This window comes from Octopus bimaculoides, chromosome 1, assembly GCF_001194135.2.
Source record: "Octopus bimaculoides isolate UCB-OBI-ISO-001 chromosome 1, ASM119413v2, whole genome shotgun sequence".
Classification (NCBI taxonomy): domain Eukaryota; kingdom Metazoa; phylum Mollusca; class Cephalopoda; order Octopoda; family Octopodidae; genus Octopus; species Octopus bimaculoides.
In genome coordinates, this window is record NC_068981.1 from 8,323,855 (window position 1) to 8,343,315 (window position 19,461).

General features: G+C 37.2%; 1 protein-coding gene across 1 annotated transcript in view; it reads right to left on the reverse strand.

The window, feature by feature from the left end:
* Window positions 1-19,461, reverse strand: part of LOC106881135 (mitogen-activated protein kinase 1) — an 83,835-nt gene that overhangs the window by 3,286 nt on the left and 61,088 nt on the right. The window contains exons 3-9 of the mRNA XM_052978297.1: window positions 14,850-14,905; window positions 11,274-11,463; window positions 5,212-5,344; window positions 4,030-4,101; window positions 2,377-2,456; window positions 720-798; window positions 187-296 (exon numbers count right to left, since the gene is read on the reverse strand). Of these exons, the coding sequence (XP_052834257.1) occupies window positions 187-296; window positions 720-798; window positions 2,377-2,456; window positions 4,030-4,101; window positions 5,212-5,344; window positions 11,274-11,463; window positions 14,850-14,905 (720 nt within the window). The remainder of the gene's footprint in view (window positions 1-186; window positions 297-719; window positions 799-2,376; window positions 2,457-4,029; window positions 4,102-5,211; window positions 5,345-11,273; window positions 11,464-14,849; window positions 14,906-19,461) is intronic.

Here is a 19,461-nt window from a genome sequence, read left to right on the forward strand (position 1 = left end):
TTTTTTTTTTTTATCCCTTCCGATAGCAACCTGCCCCAGAATAGCCCTGGTTCTATGATATAAACTTTCAGTTTTTAAAGAATTCCAAGTTAAAACATTCCATTAAAATTTCAGGTTAACAACAAAAGTTCTTTGACTAAATTCTTTATTATTTTCGATGGAATTGTGATGTGTGACTTCACTTACCTCATCATCTGGGTCATAATATTGTTCCAAGTAAGGATGGGCAAGGGCCATTTCCACCGTGATGCGGTTGTTCGGATTAAAAGTTAACATTTTATCAAGAAGGTCTAAAGCTGAAAGAAATGAAACAGTAAAAAACTATAACAACAACAACAGCAACATAAACAACTAATTGAACAAGAAATCTTTTAGAGACATCATCATCATGGTTGATCTCTCTCACTTCACACTTCCAGGAAACAGAAATCGTCAAAATGGATCTATTAGCACCATCTCTGATAATGCTAGATATAAAAATATAACCCTCAAAAATAAAAAAAATAAAAAAGGGCCAAGCAAATGTTTATTAAAAAATATTTTAACATCAAGGTGAAAAGGACCAGCTTGCTTTCTTTGGTCTTGAAGATGGTGACCCGTGTAAAAGGGGATACACTGTTGGGATTGATTTCTGCTACTCCCTGTATATTGTATATGTACACCTGTCTTTAATTAATACACCTGTCCTGAAACAGTTACAAATTGCTGCTAATGCTTACCTTTAGGATCAGCTTTCTGAAACAAGCTGCACCATGGAATTTTGGGTTTGTATGGAAGAGCCTGGATATAGCCACGAGCCTGAAGACAAATGAAAAAAGGTTTATTGAAATGGTTTGACATCCAAATTGTAAAACAACAAAAAGAAAACAAAATTAGACTTTATGATAATGGACATTAAATGATGGTCAGCTGAGATGAAAATAGAAAATATTTCTATTTCAGAGAATTTTACACTAATTTTATTTTTCATTTGATTAAGGCAACAAGCTGACAGAATATTTAGCACACAAGGCAAAATGCTCAGAGGTATTTTATCAGTCTTTCCATTTTGAGTTCAAATTCCACTGAGGTCAACTTTGTCTTTCATCCTTTCAGGGTCAAAGTAATTGATTAGCACCACCAGCCCCCAAAAAAATTTCAGGCCTTGTGCCTATTAGTAGAAAGGAATTTATTAACTAAACTTCCATTGTATATATGTCTGTGTGTGTATATATATATTTATGGATGTTGAGGACAAACATACAGACCTCAACATGTTTGTTCTCCTCTGTACTGAAGAACAAATCTATCCAACTCATACCAGCATGGAGAAACAGATGTAAAACTACAGAATTAATTATTTCTGTTTGAAACTGTTGACAGCACAAAACCAAGTTTTCATTATTTGGTGCTGGTGGTCAGCAGGAAAAACAGTTGATTGACCAACACCTCGTATGTCTACAGTATATATGCTATGGGACTTTAAATGGATGTAAAAAAAGAAACCCTGTCAGGAAGTCAGCCGGAAATCACTTCTATCCAGTGTGTGACACCCATTCTATCATATCTACTAAGGGTCTGCTTTAACCCTTTACCATTCAAGCTGACTCAGTCAAATGTAATCCTTATTTATTCAGATTGTCTTGAATTAATCATGGATTATCTTGCTGCTTCAAGGTTTTGATGTGATGGTTTATTTTTAGAATAACATTGTAGGGGAGGGGTGAGAGGCCAAATCTTCCTGATTTGGACAATAGAACAGGTAGAATATTTTGGCTGAAAAACGGTTGGTTTAAATGCTAAAGAACAAATCTAAGAGCCTTAAATAAGATTTCAACATGAAAGAAATACAAATCATAATCTAGATGCGTGGTGAGGGCTACAAGAAAGACCAGATCCAATTTCACAAAGATGGTGCTATCAACCAAAATTCTATCTTTAATCATTATCAAAAGTGTCTTTTTAGATTCCAAATAATGATTCTTAGATCAAATCCAGTCTGAAACAATTGATATATATATCCAAGAGTAAAATAATAATAAATCCTCATCAGCAGCAGCAGAGAGCAAACTAAATGCTATAAATATGTATTCATCATCATCATCATCATCGTTTAACGTCCGCCTTCCATGCTAGCATGGGTTGGACGATTTGACTGAGGACTGGTGAAACCGGATGGCAACACCAGGCTCCAATCTGATTTGGCAGAGTTTCTAATACCGACCACTCCGAGAGTGTAGTGGGTGCTTTTACGTGCCACCGGCACGAGGGCCAGTCAGGCAGTACTGGCAACGGCCACGCTCAAATGGTGTTTTTTTACGTGCCACCTGCACAGGAGCCAGTCCAGTGGCACTGGCAACGACCTCGCTCAAAACAAGTTAATAAAAAACAACTGACCTTTTCATTGATAATACACTGAAGATCTTCAGCACTGGGTGAGCCGAGTACAGCCAAGATGTGATTTAGCTGGTCAAGATCTGAAGTACCATGATGAAGGAATCAATACAGGCAAACATGTACCAAATCTGAATTTAAACCAGTGGTTCTCAACCATTTTTCACCCCTCGATCCCTTTCATTGCTCTTTTACTTGAGTGGACCCTTATAAACATTCCTTGTTTAAAAAGATTCTTTTTGTATTTTTATAATTAAATATAATTAGAAATTGTATTTTAAAAAATTGTTAAAATAGTTTGTGTATAACTAATTTATTGCTGATAAATTTTAACAAAAAAAAACCTTATATGGACCCCAAAGGGTCATGTGGACCCTATTTGAGAAGCTCTGTTTTCAACTGATAAATGCTTTTGGGTTTTAAAACCATTTTCCTTGCTTCCATCACTAGCAGACTGTGAACGTTGAGTTGACTATTCCATCTATTTGAATCAACCAAATATGTCACTATAAGAATGGTTTCTATCTTTCAGCTGAATGATGTGTAATGGTGCATTGCTGTTTTTAAGATCATGTAATGCCATGTTAGAGGAAGGGTTTGAATTTTCAATCTTTGAGGCAGAGTTAAAGGAATTCCTCAAGCTCAAACATAATCATAATCATCATCATCATCATTTAACATCAGCTGGTATGGGTGGGATGCTTTGACAGGAGCTACACCAGGTTCCATTGTCTGTTATGACATGGTGTCTACAGTTGGATGCCTGTCCTAACACCAACCACTCTACAGAGTGGACTGGCTACTTTTTACATGGCACCACCAGTACTGACAGGGTCACTAAGTACTTTGCAAGATGCAAGTTGAATGTGTTAATGTGTAGATCTTATAACAACCAACTTAAATAACCCTGTCATTAGAGTAGCAGACTCAGGGATCTCGAAATCTTTCTGATGCTAACAGATCAATAATTATCTCAAGACCACAGGACATCAAAGAAATATTTATTGGTGATTACCCACACAAATCTCATTTGTCCATGCTGCTAAAGTTGGTGAGCAATCAAGAAACTACAACAGACACATACAAGAGTGACATTCTAACTCCGCCAATAACCTGGTCATGAGAACTCTTGAAAGATTCTTATAAACAGAATCTTTTATTTCTTTTTGTTTCAAATTTCTATTAAAAAAGAAAAAAACATCAGTTTAATAGTTGTGTCAATTTCAATATTTTAGCAATCTTATATGCACCTTTTCACCAGTGTTTGTACATCAAAGGTGTCGCAGAAAAACTAACATGGCCCATCACCTTGATGTAGGGCTTAACATAACTTTTACAGCTGAACAGCATACACAAGGTTTGATTACCACAGGTGAGGTTACAACTTTTTTTACCATCTATACATTGTGTGTGTTGATGGGCCCCTCTTGTCAATTGAACAACTGGCAAGGGCTAAATGGCTGAATATTTCACAAAAGCTTGAACCCTTAACCTAATTCTCAAATAGAATCAGTATGATACAGCCAGGATGCCATGCTATGGGTTTGAACATGGGACTGCCCGGCTGCAGAGTGAACAACTTCCACACCACAAACACATATAACATGACATTAAATGAACAAATTAATTAGACAATGGTAATTAAGAGAAGGATACAGTGTTTTCCAGGAAACAAAGGTCTGTTTGCCAACATTTCTGCCAAGATACATCCAACAGACCAGACATCAACTGATCAAAGGTTAAGGAATTTCACTTTATTCACAACAAACTGAAATTATTCTTTAGTCAAATAGAATTTATACAGATTTATGAAATACATTTAGCATAATCAAAGCAATCAATATCTTATACATAACCTCCTCCAACCTCTCATCTGGCATACAGCCATTTCTCTTCATTCCACTTCCTGTATCATCTGAGGGGTCTTTGTCTTACAAGCCACCTAGCAGCTCTACAGGTACCGACACCACATAAAAGCACGCATGTTGGTGCCGCATAAAATGCGCCCAGTACACTCTGCAAAGTGGTTGGCACTAGGAAGGGTATCCAGCTGTAGAAACGATGCCAAAAGAGACCACTGATGCAGCTCTCCAGATCCTGCCATACCCATGCCAACATGGAAAATGGACATCAAAGGATGACGTGTTTGTGTGCATGCATATACATGTGGGTCATCCTCGTCATTTTAATGACCACTTTTCCATGCTTGCACTGGTCAGACAGATTTTCTACAGCTAGATGCCCAAACAAAAGTCGTCATACCAACACACATCTTTCTTTGAGATCTTAGAATTAATGCTGATGGATATGTTAAGGTGCTGGAGACAGTTGTGAAGCCCTGGATGGATGAAGTATGCAATCAAAGGCTAAATGCGTTTCAACAAGACTCAGCCCCTTTCTCAGATAAATCAAAGAATTTATGTCAATGTAACATCCAACTGCTGGACCCGAAACTCATCAGATTAAAATACCATGAAGCAATGTTGAAAGGGAAAATAATCAACATTCTCACAATACTATAGCTTCACTGACGGCTGCCTGTCCAGGTAATGTTTAAGGACCATTTAGTGCAGGTATGTCAACAATTCTGGTTCCGCATTGAAGCAATCATTGAGGTTAAAGACAGATTCATAGAATAATCTTATAAGATTATTCTATCAATTAGAGTTGTTTTATTAAATTACCAAATATGTCCTCATATAATTCTTGCACCTTGTATACATACACACACACACACACACACATACATATATATATAAAGCAAGAGAAAGAGTATAGTGTTTTTTATTCTGCGTATGTATGTATACACATATCACAAAATAATTAGGCAAAGGATACTAGATTTAGTGTAGCCCTTAGAATTTAACATGATTTCTGGTGCTCTATACCAACGAGTGGCCACATATTCGGTCAAGAATCCAGTGTGGTCGTGGTCAGGGTCTGCTACTCGAGCCAAACCAAAGTCACAAATCTGAAGAAAGAAAGAAAGAATGCAAAATGAAATTGTCATTTTAAAATTCGTCTCAAATACGTAAAGAAACATTAAATAACAACCGAAACATTAAAGTTAAACTGTAACATTTTCTCTTGCAGTTCTTCACTGGGGAGAAATTTCAGGATTCCAGTAGGGAAAGGGATTTCAGGCTGAAGAATTCTTTTATCACCATTCCCACAATTATTGCGAGATTTATTTTCCTTCACGTTGATTGAAAGGATGTTAAATCAATAATAATGGTATTTAATTTTATGCAAAATGCATGTAAAATATTTTACGCCTGTAAAACATTTTTTCAGATAAGAGCTTTTAGTGTCAGGTTAATAGTAATGTAAGCAAGACTAATATAAACCTTTTAATGATGTGCAGTGGTGCTATGTACAAATCTATTTTAATACAAGGACTTTTGATCATCATCATCATCATCGTTTAATGTCTGCTTTCCATGCTAGCATGGGTTGGACGATTTGACTGAGGACTGGTAAACCAGATGACTGCACCAGGCTCCAATCTGATCTTGCAGAATTTCTACAGCTGGATGCCCTTCCTAATGCCAACCGCTCCAAAAGTATAGTGGGTGCTTTTACGTGCCACCGGCACGAGGGCCAGTCAGGCAGTACTGGCAACGGCCATGCTCAAATGGTGTTTTTTACATGCCACCTGCACGGGAGCCAGTCCAGCGGCACTGGCAACAACCTCGCTCAAATGTTTTTTCAAGTGCCAGTAAGGCATCGCTAGTAACGATCACGCTCAAATGGTGTTATTTACATGCCACTGGCATGGAAGCCAGACAGCTGCTCTGGCAATGATCATGCTCAGGTGATGCTCTTAGCACTCCACTGGCACAGGTGCCAGTCATCAAATTTGATTCGATTTTGATTTCACTTGCCTCAACAGGCCTCCGCAAGCAGAGTTTAGTGTCCAATGAAGGAAAGGTACGCATAAATGGGCTGATTACACCCCTGGCAGAGGCCACAGATTATGGTCTCACTTGGCTTGCCGGGTCTTCTCACGCACAGCATATTTCCAGAGGTCTCAGTCACTAGTCATTGCCTCAGTGAGGCCTAATGTTCAAAGGTCATGCTTCACCACCTCATCCCAGGTTGGACATTTGAACAGGAACTGGTAGGCTTCAGAGCTACACCAGGCTCCAGTTGTCTGTTTTGGCCTGGTTTCTATGGTTGGATGCCCTTCTTAATGCCAACCACCTTACAGAGTGTACTGCATGCTTTTTATGTAACGGGTGCTTTTGACATGACACTAGTACCTTGGTTTATGAATTTATTTCATTTCCAAAGGGTGTTCATCACTGGAAATGTTCATAAAGCAAAACTATTTTTCCCATAGGAAATTCCAGAGAAGGTATGGCATATTCAAGCAGGGATGTGCATGGAGGGAAAGCCAGGCACCAACTAATGCTCTCCTCCCACCAATACTCCCCAGCTTGTGTGTTTTGTTACCCAAGAAACCATTCATAAAGCATAATTCCACAGTATTTACTAATTTAATATTAGTAAAAATGTACTTTTTCCAAATAATCACCACCATTGTTGTTGTCATTAAGGCATTTGGCAATATTATTTTCATTTTAAGATCAAATCTCACCAAAGTCAAATTCATATTTCATCCTTCTGGGATCAATGAAATAAAGTACCAATCAAATACTAAAGTTGACTTCATTTACCAACCATCTCTCCCCAAACTTCTAGCCTTATGCCTATGTTAGAAACAACTATTATTATTATTATTATTATTATTATTATTATTATTATTATTATTATTCAACATTTGATAGTTTCAGGCAGATTTCTGCTGCATCCCCTGCTCCACCACCGTATTGTTGGGATGTGTGTAACATTGTAAATGGTTTTTGTTTTATTGTTGTTGTTAGGGGAATACAAACTCTTCCCAGTATTGTATTGCATCAGTTTTTTTTTTGTTTTTTTTATCGTGTCTGATTACAGTTTTTTGTTGTTTTAGTGTTTGTATTGTGTGTAATGTGAGTTGTGTTGTTCTGTTTGACGACATGATGTGCTGTAGACGACATGATGTGCTGGGTGTTTATTTTATTGAATATTTACTGTATATTATTATTATTACTACTACTACAACTACTACTACTATTACTATAGCAAGCTGGCAAAATGCTTAGCGGCATTTCGTCCATCTTTACATTCGAGTTTGAATGTTGCCAAGCTCAACTTTGCCTTTTATCCTTGTAGGATCAATAAAATAAGTACCAGTTGTATTCTGGTGTCAATGTAATCAACTCCACCCCTCCCCAAAATTCCAGGTGTTGTGCCTATAGTAGAAAGAATTATTATTATTATTATTATTATTATTATTATTATTATTATTATTATTGGACAAGAGAGAAATAGCAGAAACAGTGAAGTGACAAACTATTTCACTAAGGGCCTTTATGTTCTGAGTTCAAATCTTGCTGGAGTCATGACCTGCCTTTTATTCTTCTATAAAATATTAATAATATACAGGGGTTACTTCAATTGACCACATCCCTTCTCTATATATTTGTGACCTTCTACTCATAATACAGGATGAGCTGTCACCACCACCACTGTCGTCATCAGCAGCAGCAAGAAGCAAAAAAGGACAGAGTACATCAGTCCTTAGTTCTGTTCTCCTTGCTATGGTGAATTCAATTCCTTCCACTTTTAATTTTATCTGACTGGATTAATTAAATACTAACCATGTACATTCACTTAATACTAAAACTAAACCTTAAAAAAAAAAAAAAAAAAAAAAAAACTACTCTTGAGCCAAAGTAGGAAATGTTAATTAAGACATGTTACTTATCATAATTTCTTATTTTAATTGACATTTCTATATATTACCACTTGGATAATTAATCAAGTCGTAAACTGCTACAAGGGCAGAGAAAATGCCTTAGAGAGGAACAGCTGTAGAGTAATCAAACTACTAGATCAGGTTATGAAGGTCACAGAGTACAATTGACCCATGAGAAGACCTAGGTGAGATGCAGTGGGGTTTTGTGCCTGGAAGGGGTACCACAGAGACACTCTTCCTTGTGAGGCAACTACAGGAGAAATACTTAACTAAGAATAAACTGTTATACCTGGTTTATGTTGCTCAGCAATTTTGTGATCAATGAGGAAATCAGGTGTAAACAATAAGCTCATAAGCGACAGACAAAGACGCAGAGAGTAGAATGAGAGTCAACAATGACTCCATTGACAAATTTAGTGTGAAGGTCGGAGTTCATCTACCTTCTATACATCACGGTCTCTTACATCAGAAGTTTCCTTTCATTGCTAATTATGCTAATTGGAATCTATTCACAATTATATTGACTCAAGTGCACCTATTTATAGTTACATCTACCATACACACACACAAAACAAACTCCCCTTCACTCCACCTTAAACTTGTGCATTCTGGTATCATTCATACAGACATGCACAGGTCCCATGAATAACATGGGCACACTCCAGCACCAAGGTGACAATAACAATCTAGTCCATTTTACTCTTTTACTTGTTTCAATCATTTGACTGCAGCCATGCTGGAGCACCACCTTTAGTTGAGCAAATCAACCCCAGGACTTATTCTTTGTATGCCTAGTACTTCATCTATCAGTCGCTTTTGCCGAATTGCTAAGTTATGGGGACGTAAACACACCAGCATCGGTTGTCAAGTGATGGTGGGGGGAACAAACACACACATACATATATACGACGGGCTTCTTTCAGTTTCCATCTACCAAATCCACTCACAAGGCTTTGGTCGGCCTGAAGCTATAGTAGAAGACACTTGCCCGAACCCGGAACCATGTGGTTAGTAAGCTAGCTTCTTACCACACAGCCACTCCTGCGCCTATTTTAAGAGCACTCGGGTTCTTTTGCAGAAAAACTATTTCTACTCCAACCAATATAGCACTGGACATTAGAAGACACTATTGAAGTGTAAAAGGTGTGTGTATGATGCATGTATAGAAAGAGCAATGCTACATGGCGGTGAGAGATAGGCCCTGAATGCAGAAGACTAGAGAGGAATGAAGCTAGTATGCTCCACTGGATGTGCACTGTCAGTGTACATGTGCAACAGTGCACAAAGTGTATTGAGAGAAAATTTAGACATAAGAGGAATTAGATGCAAGAGAGAAGATGACGGTGCTGGTTTGGTCATGTGATGCATATGGATGTAGACAGCTGCAAAGAGAAGTGGAAGGAACTTGTGGAAGAGGGAGACCCAAGGACACATGGAATGAAGTACTGAAGGCTGATCTCAAGACACTGAGTCTTATGAAAGAGATGACAAAGGACCAAGATATGTGCTGCCTTACTGTACACTCAAGAAGACCCATCCACCACAGCAGAATTGATATTGGTGCTGGTGCCATGTAAAAAGCACCCAGTACATTCGGTAAAGTGATTGGTATTAGGAAGGGCATCCAACCACAGAAACTGGAGCCTGGTGTGGCTCCCGGCCTTACCAGCTCCTGTCAAACCATCCAACCCATGCCAGCATAGAAAGTAGATGTTAAATGATGTATGTGTAATCTCTCTCTCTCACTCTCTAAACACCTGTCAAACCATCCAACCCATGCCAACAAAGGAAAATGGATGTGAAATGATGATTTGCTCAACCTATGTATTTCTTAAAACCAACTCATGTCTCACTGGATTATTTTTCCCAAGATTTCTTCAGATCTGCCACTACCTACCGAACCTTCACAAAGGAAACGAGAGAAAGAAAAAAAGGAAAATGTCCTACCTACATGAAGACTATGGAAATATTTACAAAACATTTGATTTAATTGTTTCTCGTGTTTTACTCTGAGTTGAAAAATTCGGAAAGACTGAAACCGGTACAAAATGTATTTCATAATGAAATTACTTCAGCATTTTCGGCCTTGTCTTATTTTCCTTATACATATCAAATCGTGTGTTACTTTTCAACCTTAAGTACATATTTATATCATCATCATCATCATCATCATTTAACATTCATTGTCCATGCTGGCATGGGTTGGATGGTTTGACCAAAGCAGGTAAGCTGGGTGGGGGCTGCACTAGACTCCAGTCTGATTTGGCATGGTTTCTCCAGCTGGATGCCCTTCCTAACACCAACTACTCTGAGAGTGTAATGGGTGCTTTTACATGTCACCAGCACAGGTGGCAGTTGCGTGACGCCAGTATCTGTCACAACTATGATTTCACTTGGCTTGACGGGTCTTCCTTCTCAAGCACAGCAGATTGCTGAAGGTCTCAGTCATTTGTCATTGCCTCTGTGACGCTTGACGCTCAAAAGGTACTTTTTATGTGCCACCGCCATGGGTGTCAGGTACGTGACACCAGCATTGGCTACAGCTAGTATTACTCACCAAACTTTGGAAGTCTAATTTTGCCTCCATGGGTAATATCAGGAAATATGGAAGACATACACTAATTCTAATTCAACTTTTTTCAAAGGTTTTGGTGTTTATACAAATGATGAATATATATATATATATTATATACATACACTTTAACCATTCTAAACAAAACTGTCCGACGAAGGGGAACGTGAAACTCTGAGTAACAGTTTTTGTGATCTTTTTGCTGCTTTTTAATAAAGCATATTACTCTACCTCTGGTATTTGAGTACTATTTTTTCCCACCTTGTTTTGCATTTATGTGCTTACTCTGGTGTGTATATATATATATTTCCAATGCACAATCAAATATACAGTTAGACATTCAGTTGAATTTGACCGAAATTGATTTTTTTTTTTTTTTTGTAATTAATAATCCTCACTGACTTTAGCAAGCTTGTAGCATCAGTGTCTTATCACTGAAGACTGGATATTCAGATTAACTGGATGATCTTTTTACTAGGTTGTTTAAAGAGCAAAGATAAAGTTTTAATAAATGATGATACGTACCTTTAGATCACAGGTGGTGTTCAGTAAGAGGTTGCTGGGTTTCAAATCCCGATGCAACACATTAGCAGAATGAATATATTTTAAACCACGCAGTATCTGATACAAGAAATAACACACATGATCATTGCTGAGTCTCTGAGTTTTCAGCAACTTGTACATATCTGTCTCCATCAAAGATTGAACGATATAGCTGAGAGATTTGTGTTAAGTAAACAACAGATTCCATTAAAGACATTTCAAAGACATTGGTTGCAGGTCAGACATCACAGAATCAGCTACGATCAAACAAACTTAGGATCAAACACTTTCCTGCATAGCATTTCATTTCTTTCTCTTTGACCAGGCATTGGTTGTTGGGTGGTTACGAAGTGTCCTTCCTCACCACATCAACCATTGTGCCACATGAGAAAACTGAAAGAAGTTTGCTCTCTCTCTCCACCACCACCACCACCATCATCATCATCATCAAACATCTTTTTTCTTCCATGCTGCAACTCACACAAAAACAAATGTAAAAATGTCAGGATCTATTTCAAAACGGGGGCACCAGTATTTTCTTAACGAAACACTAACGAAACACTTTGAAACTTGGGACACTGGTAGAATGTGTCATATAAAACATCTTTTACTCTTAGTCTTCTTAACAAAAAAACGTACATCGCAAGTTATTCCATGTTAAAGTTGTCGTATTTCTGTAATTTCAACCAATCACTGACATCTATTCAGCTGAATAGAGTTACTGCTGGGCGGTCATAAAAATGTTTTTCCCTGTGACATATTTCATCCGGTTTAATCGTAATTTATACGCATATATTGTTCATATAATAAATTACGCTGTGCGTATTTATGTGTGTAACAATTTTAGAGTTAGGGTTAGTTTTAGGGTTAGGGTCAGGGGATTAATACGATATACACCGTTACAGCACTAACTGTTTTCAACTGAATAGACGTCAGTGATTAGTAGAAATTATCGAAATAAGACAATTTTTTACATGAAATAAATTCGAATACAAAAATTTTTTTCTATTCTATAACACAAAATAGATAAGTATACGAAGTTTGAAAGTCTTTCGGTACCAAAAACACTACATAAAACATAAATGAAATAGATCCAAATGTCATAAAATAAGAAACTGGCTTTGCAACCAGTGGTTCTGGGTTCAGTCTCACTGCATGGCAACTTGGGCAAGTGTCTTCTACTGTGGCCTTGGGCTGACCAATGCTTTCTCAGTGGATTTGGAAGAAGGAACTGTATGGAAGCTCATCGTGTGTTGTGGTCATAGCTGTGTGGTAAGAATCTTGCTTCCCAACCACACAGTTCCAGGTTCAGTCTCACTGCATGGCACCTAAGGCAAGTGTCTTCTACTGTGGCCTTGGACCGATGAAAGCCTTGTGAGTGGATTTAGTAGAAGGAATTGTATGGAAGCTCATCCTCTGTGTGTGTGTGTGTGTGTGTCCATCATTTGACAACCAGAACTGGTTTGCTTATGACCCTGTAACTTAGTGGTTCAGCAAATGAGAATGACAGAATAAATGCCAGATTTTTTTTTTTTTTTTTTTTTTTTTTTTTTTAAGTTCTGAGATCAATTTGTCTGACTAAACCCTTGAAGCCAGTGCCCCAGCATGGCCACAGTTCAATGACTGAAACAAATAAAATAAAACAAAACAAAAAAAAGATAAAAACGAAACTGCAGTGAAGTTCTGTAAAAAGTTCATCGATTGAGAGAAGATTTGTAGAAGAGAATTGAAATTTGATGAGAGACTCCATAGTTTGTCTAATTATATCCACTCGTTATATCAACTCGCTATATCAGCTATCGTAGACATTCACTAGATTTCAATTACAATACAAATAACATTAGAGCCTATCCTGAACCGATTAACATGCCAATGATGTAGATCAACAACTAGACAAAAGTAAATTTAGTAGACAAACCAGTGAATTACTAATTTTTATTCAGAAATGACAGATTGAAAGCTTTTTTCTGACGTTGGTTAATTTTCTTAAGAAAGCTGTTTTGATTCAACCAAGCATGTGAGTGTTGATTGTTAAAACTTATAGTTAAAGTTCTCCAGAATTAAACTAAAAGAAACCAAAGACTGAGTTAATTAAAGATTGAATGAATTACTCAAATTGTTTTTATTTAGTTTGAAACTAAGGCAACAAATTGGCAGAACCAGGAGCAGACTGAGCGAAATGCTTTGTGGCAGTTTGTTTGTCTTTTATGTTCTGAGCTGGAATTCCAGTGAGATCAGCTTTGCTTCTCATCAGGGGTTGATAAATTAAGTACCAGCTGAGTACTGGGGGGTTGATGTAATCGACTATTCCCCTCCCTTAAAATTGCAGGCCTTGTGCCTCTACTAGAAAGAATTATTTACTTTGAAACTAAAAAACATTTCATCCGAAGGAAAAATAAGAAACAACCACCACAAAAAAAAAATGCTTTTCTTTATTTAATTCCTTAAACAATTCTTCATCAGAATTTGGACTAATTTTCTGCCTCTAAAACATCGAAATACTGAATGTTTTAATGAGAGGGGGGGGGGGAGACTGTTAATACATAAAGGTTAGGAGTAGAAAGTATGGCGGTTTAGAAAGAGGCAAAAGAAAAGCAGAAAAAGAAAAAAAAGGTAGAGTTGAAAGCAATTAGTGATACGAAAATAGAAGTAAATTACACGTGTCCAAGCCAACAGTTGACATAAATGGACATTGAAGTCGAGTGTAGAGGTCATAAGAGGTCATTATTATAATGTGAAGGGGAGAGAGGGAGAGAGAGAGAGCTTGTTAAAATAAGTGAGAGTAAAACGATTCATTTTTATTAATTATTAGAATCTTCTGGATATAAAACAATTTTCCAAATAAGGAAAATATAAGCATAAATTTTTTAAAATACTATTTTTCTTTTCATCTAGAAGGCCGTGAAGGGGGAGGGGGTGATGTCGATTCCTAATTCCAAAGACAAACCTAATGAAGACTTTACACATTGTACTGGAACGTAAAATAGGATTTAATTAATGTGTCTGTTGGTATGATAAAATTGGTGCATTCAGCATGTGCAATTAACACGAATATGAGAGGCAGAGACTAAGAGACACAACAGGAGTGGAAGAGAAAATAATCTTATTGATTGAAGAAAATAAAACAACAAAAAAAAACCTACCATAAACATAATAACAGCGAAAAACAACAAAGATTCCAGTTTAATATCTGAGATAATCACTAAAGAACTGGTTTTATGTTGTTGTTACTTCTATCTCTATAGGCACGGACGTGACTGTGTGGCAAGAAATTTGCTTCCCAGCCACATGCTTCCAGAAAATGCATCCTGTTAGTTATTGATATTTCATTTTATAGGAAATTTAGAAAAATAATCTAACAGGTAATAAAACTTTATTATAATATTTTGAGGGGGTTTTACCCAAGACAGAGAAAGAATACATAACAGTCAAATAACAATTCACACGCACGCAGAAAGATAGACAGATAGATATATGAAGCTTAATGGCTATCACAAAACAGAGAGAATTTTTAGTTGAGTAAATATAAACGAGGAAAAGAGATTATTTGAAGGATACACATCTTTCATCTCATCCACGGATGGATGCCTAATGATGTCTTGAATATTAATAACCTGAAACAAGAAAGAAAAGAAAGAATTAAATTTCACATAAAGGAGAAACATGGATCAACATGGAATGTTAGACACAAATGTGACTAATGTAGTCATGGAGTATCATGGAATAACATGGTGTAACATATCTAGAATGTTAGACATAGCAAATGTGTTTGAAATTTGACAAAATCATTCAAAAGCAATGAAATAATATTAAATATTTCCATTAATATTTCACAAAAAGTTATTTCCCTTCTGTCAATATTTATGGAAATAATTTCGAGGAAATGAATGGTGCAGATGTGGCTGCATGGTTGGGAAGCATGTGGTAAAAGGTTCAATCCCACTGCATGGCACCTTAGTAAAAAAAGTATACATATATAGGACTGTGATTTCATAGTGGTATGTAAATGTTGTATATTGAGTATAAAAAAAATAGTCTAATCCTGGGGTGTATATATAATCTATATATTCGTATGTGTGTAGACCCTTGTCATGATGGCTGTGAAGAAGCATCACCACCATACCAGTAACATTGGTTCCAGTCTTCTGTGAAAAACATGTCCCAGCAATGGGAAATATTACTTTACTTGAAAATAGGTGAGGGTTGGTGACAGGAAAGGCATTCAGCCGTAGAAAAGCTGTCAGAACAGATTCTGTTTGACCCATGCAAGCATAGAAAAGTGAACATCAAAACGATGATGATGATTAAATTGGACTGGATTTTGAGCTAAAGCAATTCACTTTTGCAAAATTACTACTACTACTACTACTACTAAATCATGATCATCATCATCCACATCATTGCTTCTATGTGACAGCACTATGGTTGGATGCGCTACTTAGCACCAACCATGGTCTGTTTTCCAAGTAAGGTGCTTTCATTACAATTGGTCTTCACAAATCCAAATTTGACAAAACCCTCAAACTATATAACAGTAATTCACAGCGGGATGTAAATGTAACATCACCACCAGTCAAATGGAATCAATGCAAAGACACACAGATGTGAATGCTGGCACACACAACACACACACATATCTAACTATGTAAACTCAAGTTTCTATACATTCTCCATTTACCAATTCCACTCACTAGCAATCACTTTATTATTATTATTGTCTGGAATAAATTTCTTCTATTATGGCCTGACATCATAATAGAAAACATTTACCAAAGATGCCACAAATTGGCATCTTCAGTAAACTCCTTAACCAAACAAACACCTTAACCACGCAGTCATGCCTACGTCTATATTCTGAAATTATTCACATTGGTTTTTTTTTTTAAATTCCTCTCTATCTTTGGAAGAATCAGATTTCTTTAGTCTGTCCATATTTTTGTCTCAAGTGCCACAGATTTATAATGGTCCCACCTAAATATTCTGTAGGTAGAGCAGGAAGAAAATACATTATTTCTGCCAAAATATTTCGGAGTCTAGAAAACTGAGCAGCCTATAAAACATAATTGCTTCTGGTTCAGACAGAAGGCCAGCAATTTTGAAGGGGTGGGAGCTTAACTGACACCATCAACCCAAGTATGTGACTGGTACTTTATCAACTCTGGGAAAATGAAAGGTTAAGTTGACCTTGGCAGGATCTAAACTTAGAACCTGAAGTACAAAACTAAATGCAGCAAGACTCTACCAACTTTCCCCACCTCCCTCCCCTAAAAATGACTTCCATTATAATGAACATACATTGGTCGTTAAAGGGTTTTACAGCTGAAGATTGAAGCTTATCAAGATTCATTGAAATTTTCAGACAAATCATCTTGAAATGTGTATATTCTTAGAAGGAATGGCTGAACGATTATGTTATTTGCTTCATAAATATGAGGTTACGAGCAAGAGACAGACTTATGACAAAGAAGAAATTTGGCATTTTCTATAGGGTAACCTGGGGGGGCCACAGGTCAGATCTATGACTGGTGCAAGACTTTAACCATATAAAATGTGAGACGAGGGTTTAAAAGCGTTGTAAAAAGAGCCATAAAAATTAAGAGACAGGCTTGGAAGGACTGGAAAAAAAAAAGTGGGCAATAGACAAGAATGTCAATGAAATAGAAGAAAGTTAGGAGTGAGACATATTTTGCTAGAAGAGAGTAAAAGGGTTTTGTGTGTTTTGCAACTTGAGGATTAGGTGTGAGGTCTTCTATATTGCTAGAGAATGTTCTAGAGAAAATCATGATGTCATTAGAAGTATAAATGAAATGCTTTCATGAGAGGTTGTTGAATATGAAGAATGCCTGGAAGAAAGATGACCAACTGGAAACAAACTCAACTGAAGGAACAACAATAGAAATTGATAGCAAGGTGTGGTAGGTAGGGTCATTAAGAATATGAAGGCAGTCCGACAGCTAGATATCGTCAGTGAGATACTGAAAATATGTGACAAGGTAGGTCATCCGCTAATCATGCACAGCATCAGTCATTCAGTAGAGGATGGTGTCATAGCCAATGATTGGTAGAGAAAGTATCATTGTTAAAGTACCTCCAGAGAAAGGAAACTTCAGAGGCATCAATTTGGAGGAACAGGTTACAAAAGTTACAGAAAAAGTGTTATAGATTAACAAATCAGAGACAGAGTCTCAGTTCGACCCTAAGAAACAGTACTACTAGTGCCTTCTTCCTGATCAGGCAACAACAAGTAGAGAAGATTATAGATAACATTTCCTATTTGTGAACAATTTCAAGTTGTTTGATTAATTATTTATTTGCCGTCAAACAACTTGGGATCATCCATAAACTGTCATAGATCTGCTTGATCAGATCCTGGTAAAGAAGCTAATTTCATATTAACTTTGAATTGGAATTTATAGGTAAAGTCTCTGGTTAAAGAAATTCCCTGACTACAAACAATTTGCATATTTCAGTTCCAAAACAGAGTTAAGGAAGTGGTTTGTTTTTCACATTGTGATCTCATCTTAATCTGCAACAATGAACTCTGTATTTGAAAAAGCCACCATGTGTTGATAATAAATGTATACATGTTGTGTATTTATAGCATGTATAAAAGATAGACAATCAATCAAGTATGCTGACTCACACTGACTGTGTGATAATGCGTGTGTGTGTGTGCACGTGTGTGTTTGTGTGCATACACACACACATATATTGTGCTGAAAAGAGTGAAAGGTTTTTGCAATATGTTGGTAACTTATTTGCTTTATTCATAAAGTTACAAAAAAAGCAGCCAAGATTTCAAAGAAGAGACCATCGTGTTGCCATGTCTAAAGCCACCTTTTTTGATCCCATACTAATATTAGTTCTTGCCCTTTGTGACAAAGAATTCCTTCACTGAGGCTTCCACCTCCTCTTGGTTGATGAAGTGTTGCAGGAAGTGAGTCAAAGATCGGAACAAATAATAATCCAAGAGAGAAATTTTTCTGCAATTCTAATGTGCATAAGCAGTGGCTAAGGAAGGGCACCAGCATCCAGAATCTGTTGCCAACCATGAATGTTCCAAAGACAAGGTGATACTCTGTGTCTGGTGGAATTATGCAGGTGGAATTATTTGCTATGAGTTGATTCCAGACAGTCAAACCATCGATGCCAACCTCTGTACTCTGAAAAACTGGAGTGGACATATGCCATTGTGTGGCAACAACAGCCAGCGTTGGTTAACAGGAAGCAAGCTCTTCTGTAGCAAGACAATGCAAGACCTCATACAGGTTGAATGACCCGGAATAAACTTCAGGGAATTGAGGGAACTGAAGTGATGCCACACCCAGCACTCAGCACAAAGTCTAGCTCCCTCAGATTATTGCTAGATCCAATCCATGGCTCACTTCCTGCACTGGCAATGCTTTATGAACCAAAAGGAGGAAGAAGCTCTAGTGAAAGAGTTCCTTGCTTCAAAGGACAAGAACTGGTATCAGCAAAGGAATGAAAGAATTGGCAGAAAAGTGGCTTCAGACATGGCAACACGATGGCCTCTTCTTTGAATGCTAGGCAGCTTTGGTTGTAATTTGATGAATAAAGCAAATAAGTTGCCAACATATTGCAAACCTTTTCACTCAGCACAATGTGCGTGTGTGCATGCGTGTACACACAAACTCAGACTTCTTTGAGTTTCTATCTATCAAATCCACTCACGTTTTGCTTGACCCAGGGTTATAGTAGCATAGCACTTGCCCAAGGCACCATGCAGTGGGACTGAACCTAAAGCCATGTGGTTGATAAGCAGACTTCAGGCCTCCATCTATAGCTGCAACACTTTCATAACTAATCTCATATAATCTCATACTCTGTGTTAATCACAACACATCAGAATGCAATAACCAAGGATAATACTCAAACATTCTGATATTCTCCATTCAAAAGTAGAACTGACTCAAGGAATGACCTTTCTATAAAGCTGACTCTTCGGCAGAATTGACTCCCAGAATGACCTTTCTATAAAGCTGACTCTTCGGCAGAATTGACTCCCAGAATGACCTTTCTCTAAAGCTGACTCTTCGGCAGAATTGACTCCCAGAATGACCTTTCTATAAAGCTGACTCTTCGGCAGAATTGACTCCCAGAATGACCTTTCTATAAAGCTGACTCTTCGGCAGAATTGACTCCCAGAATG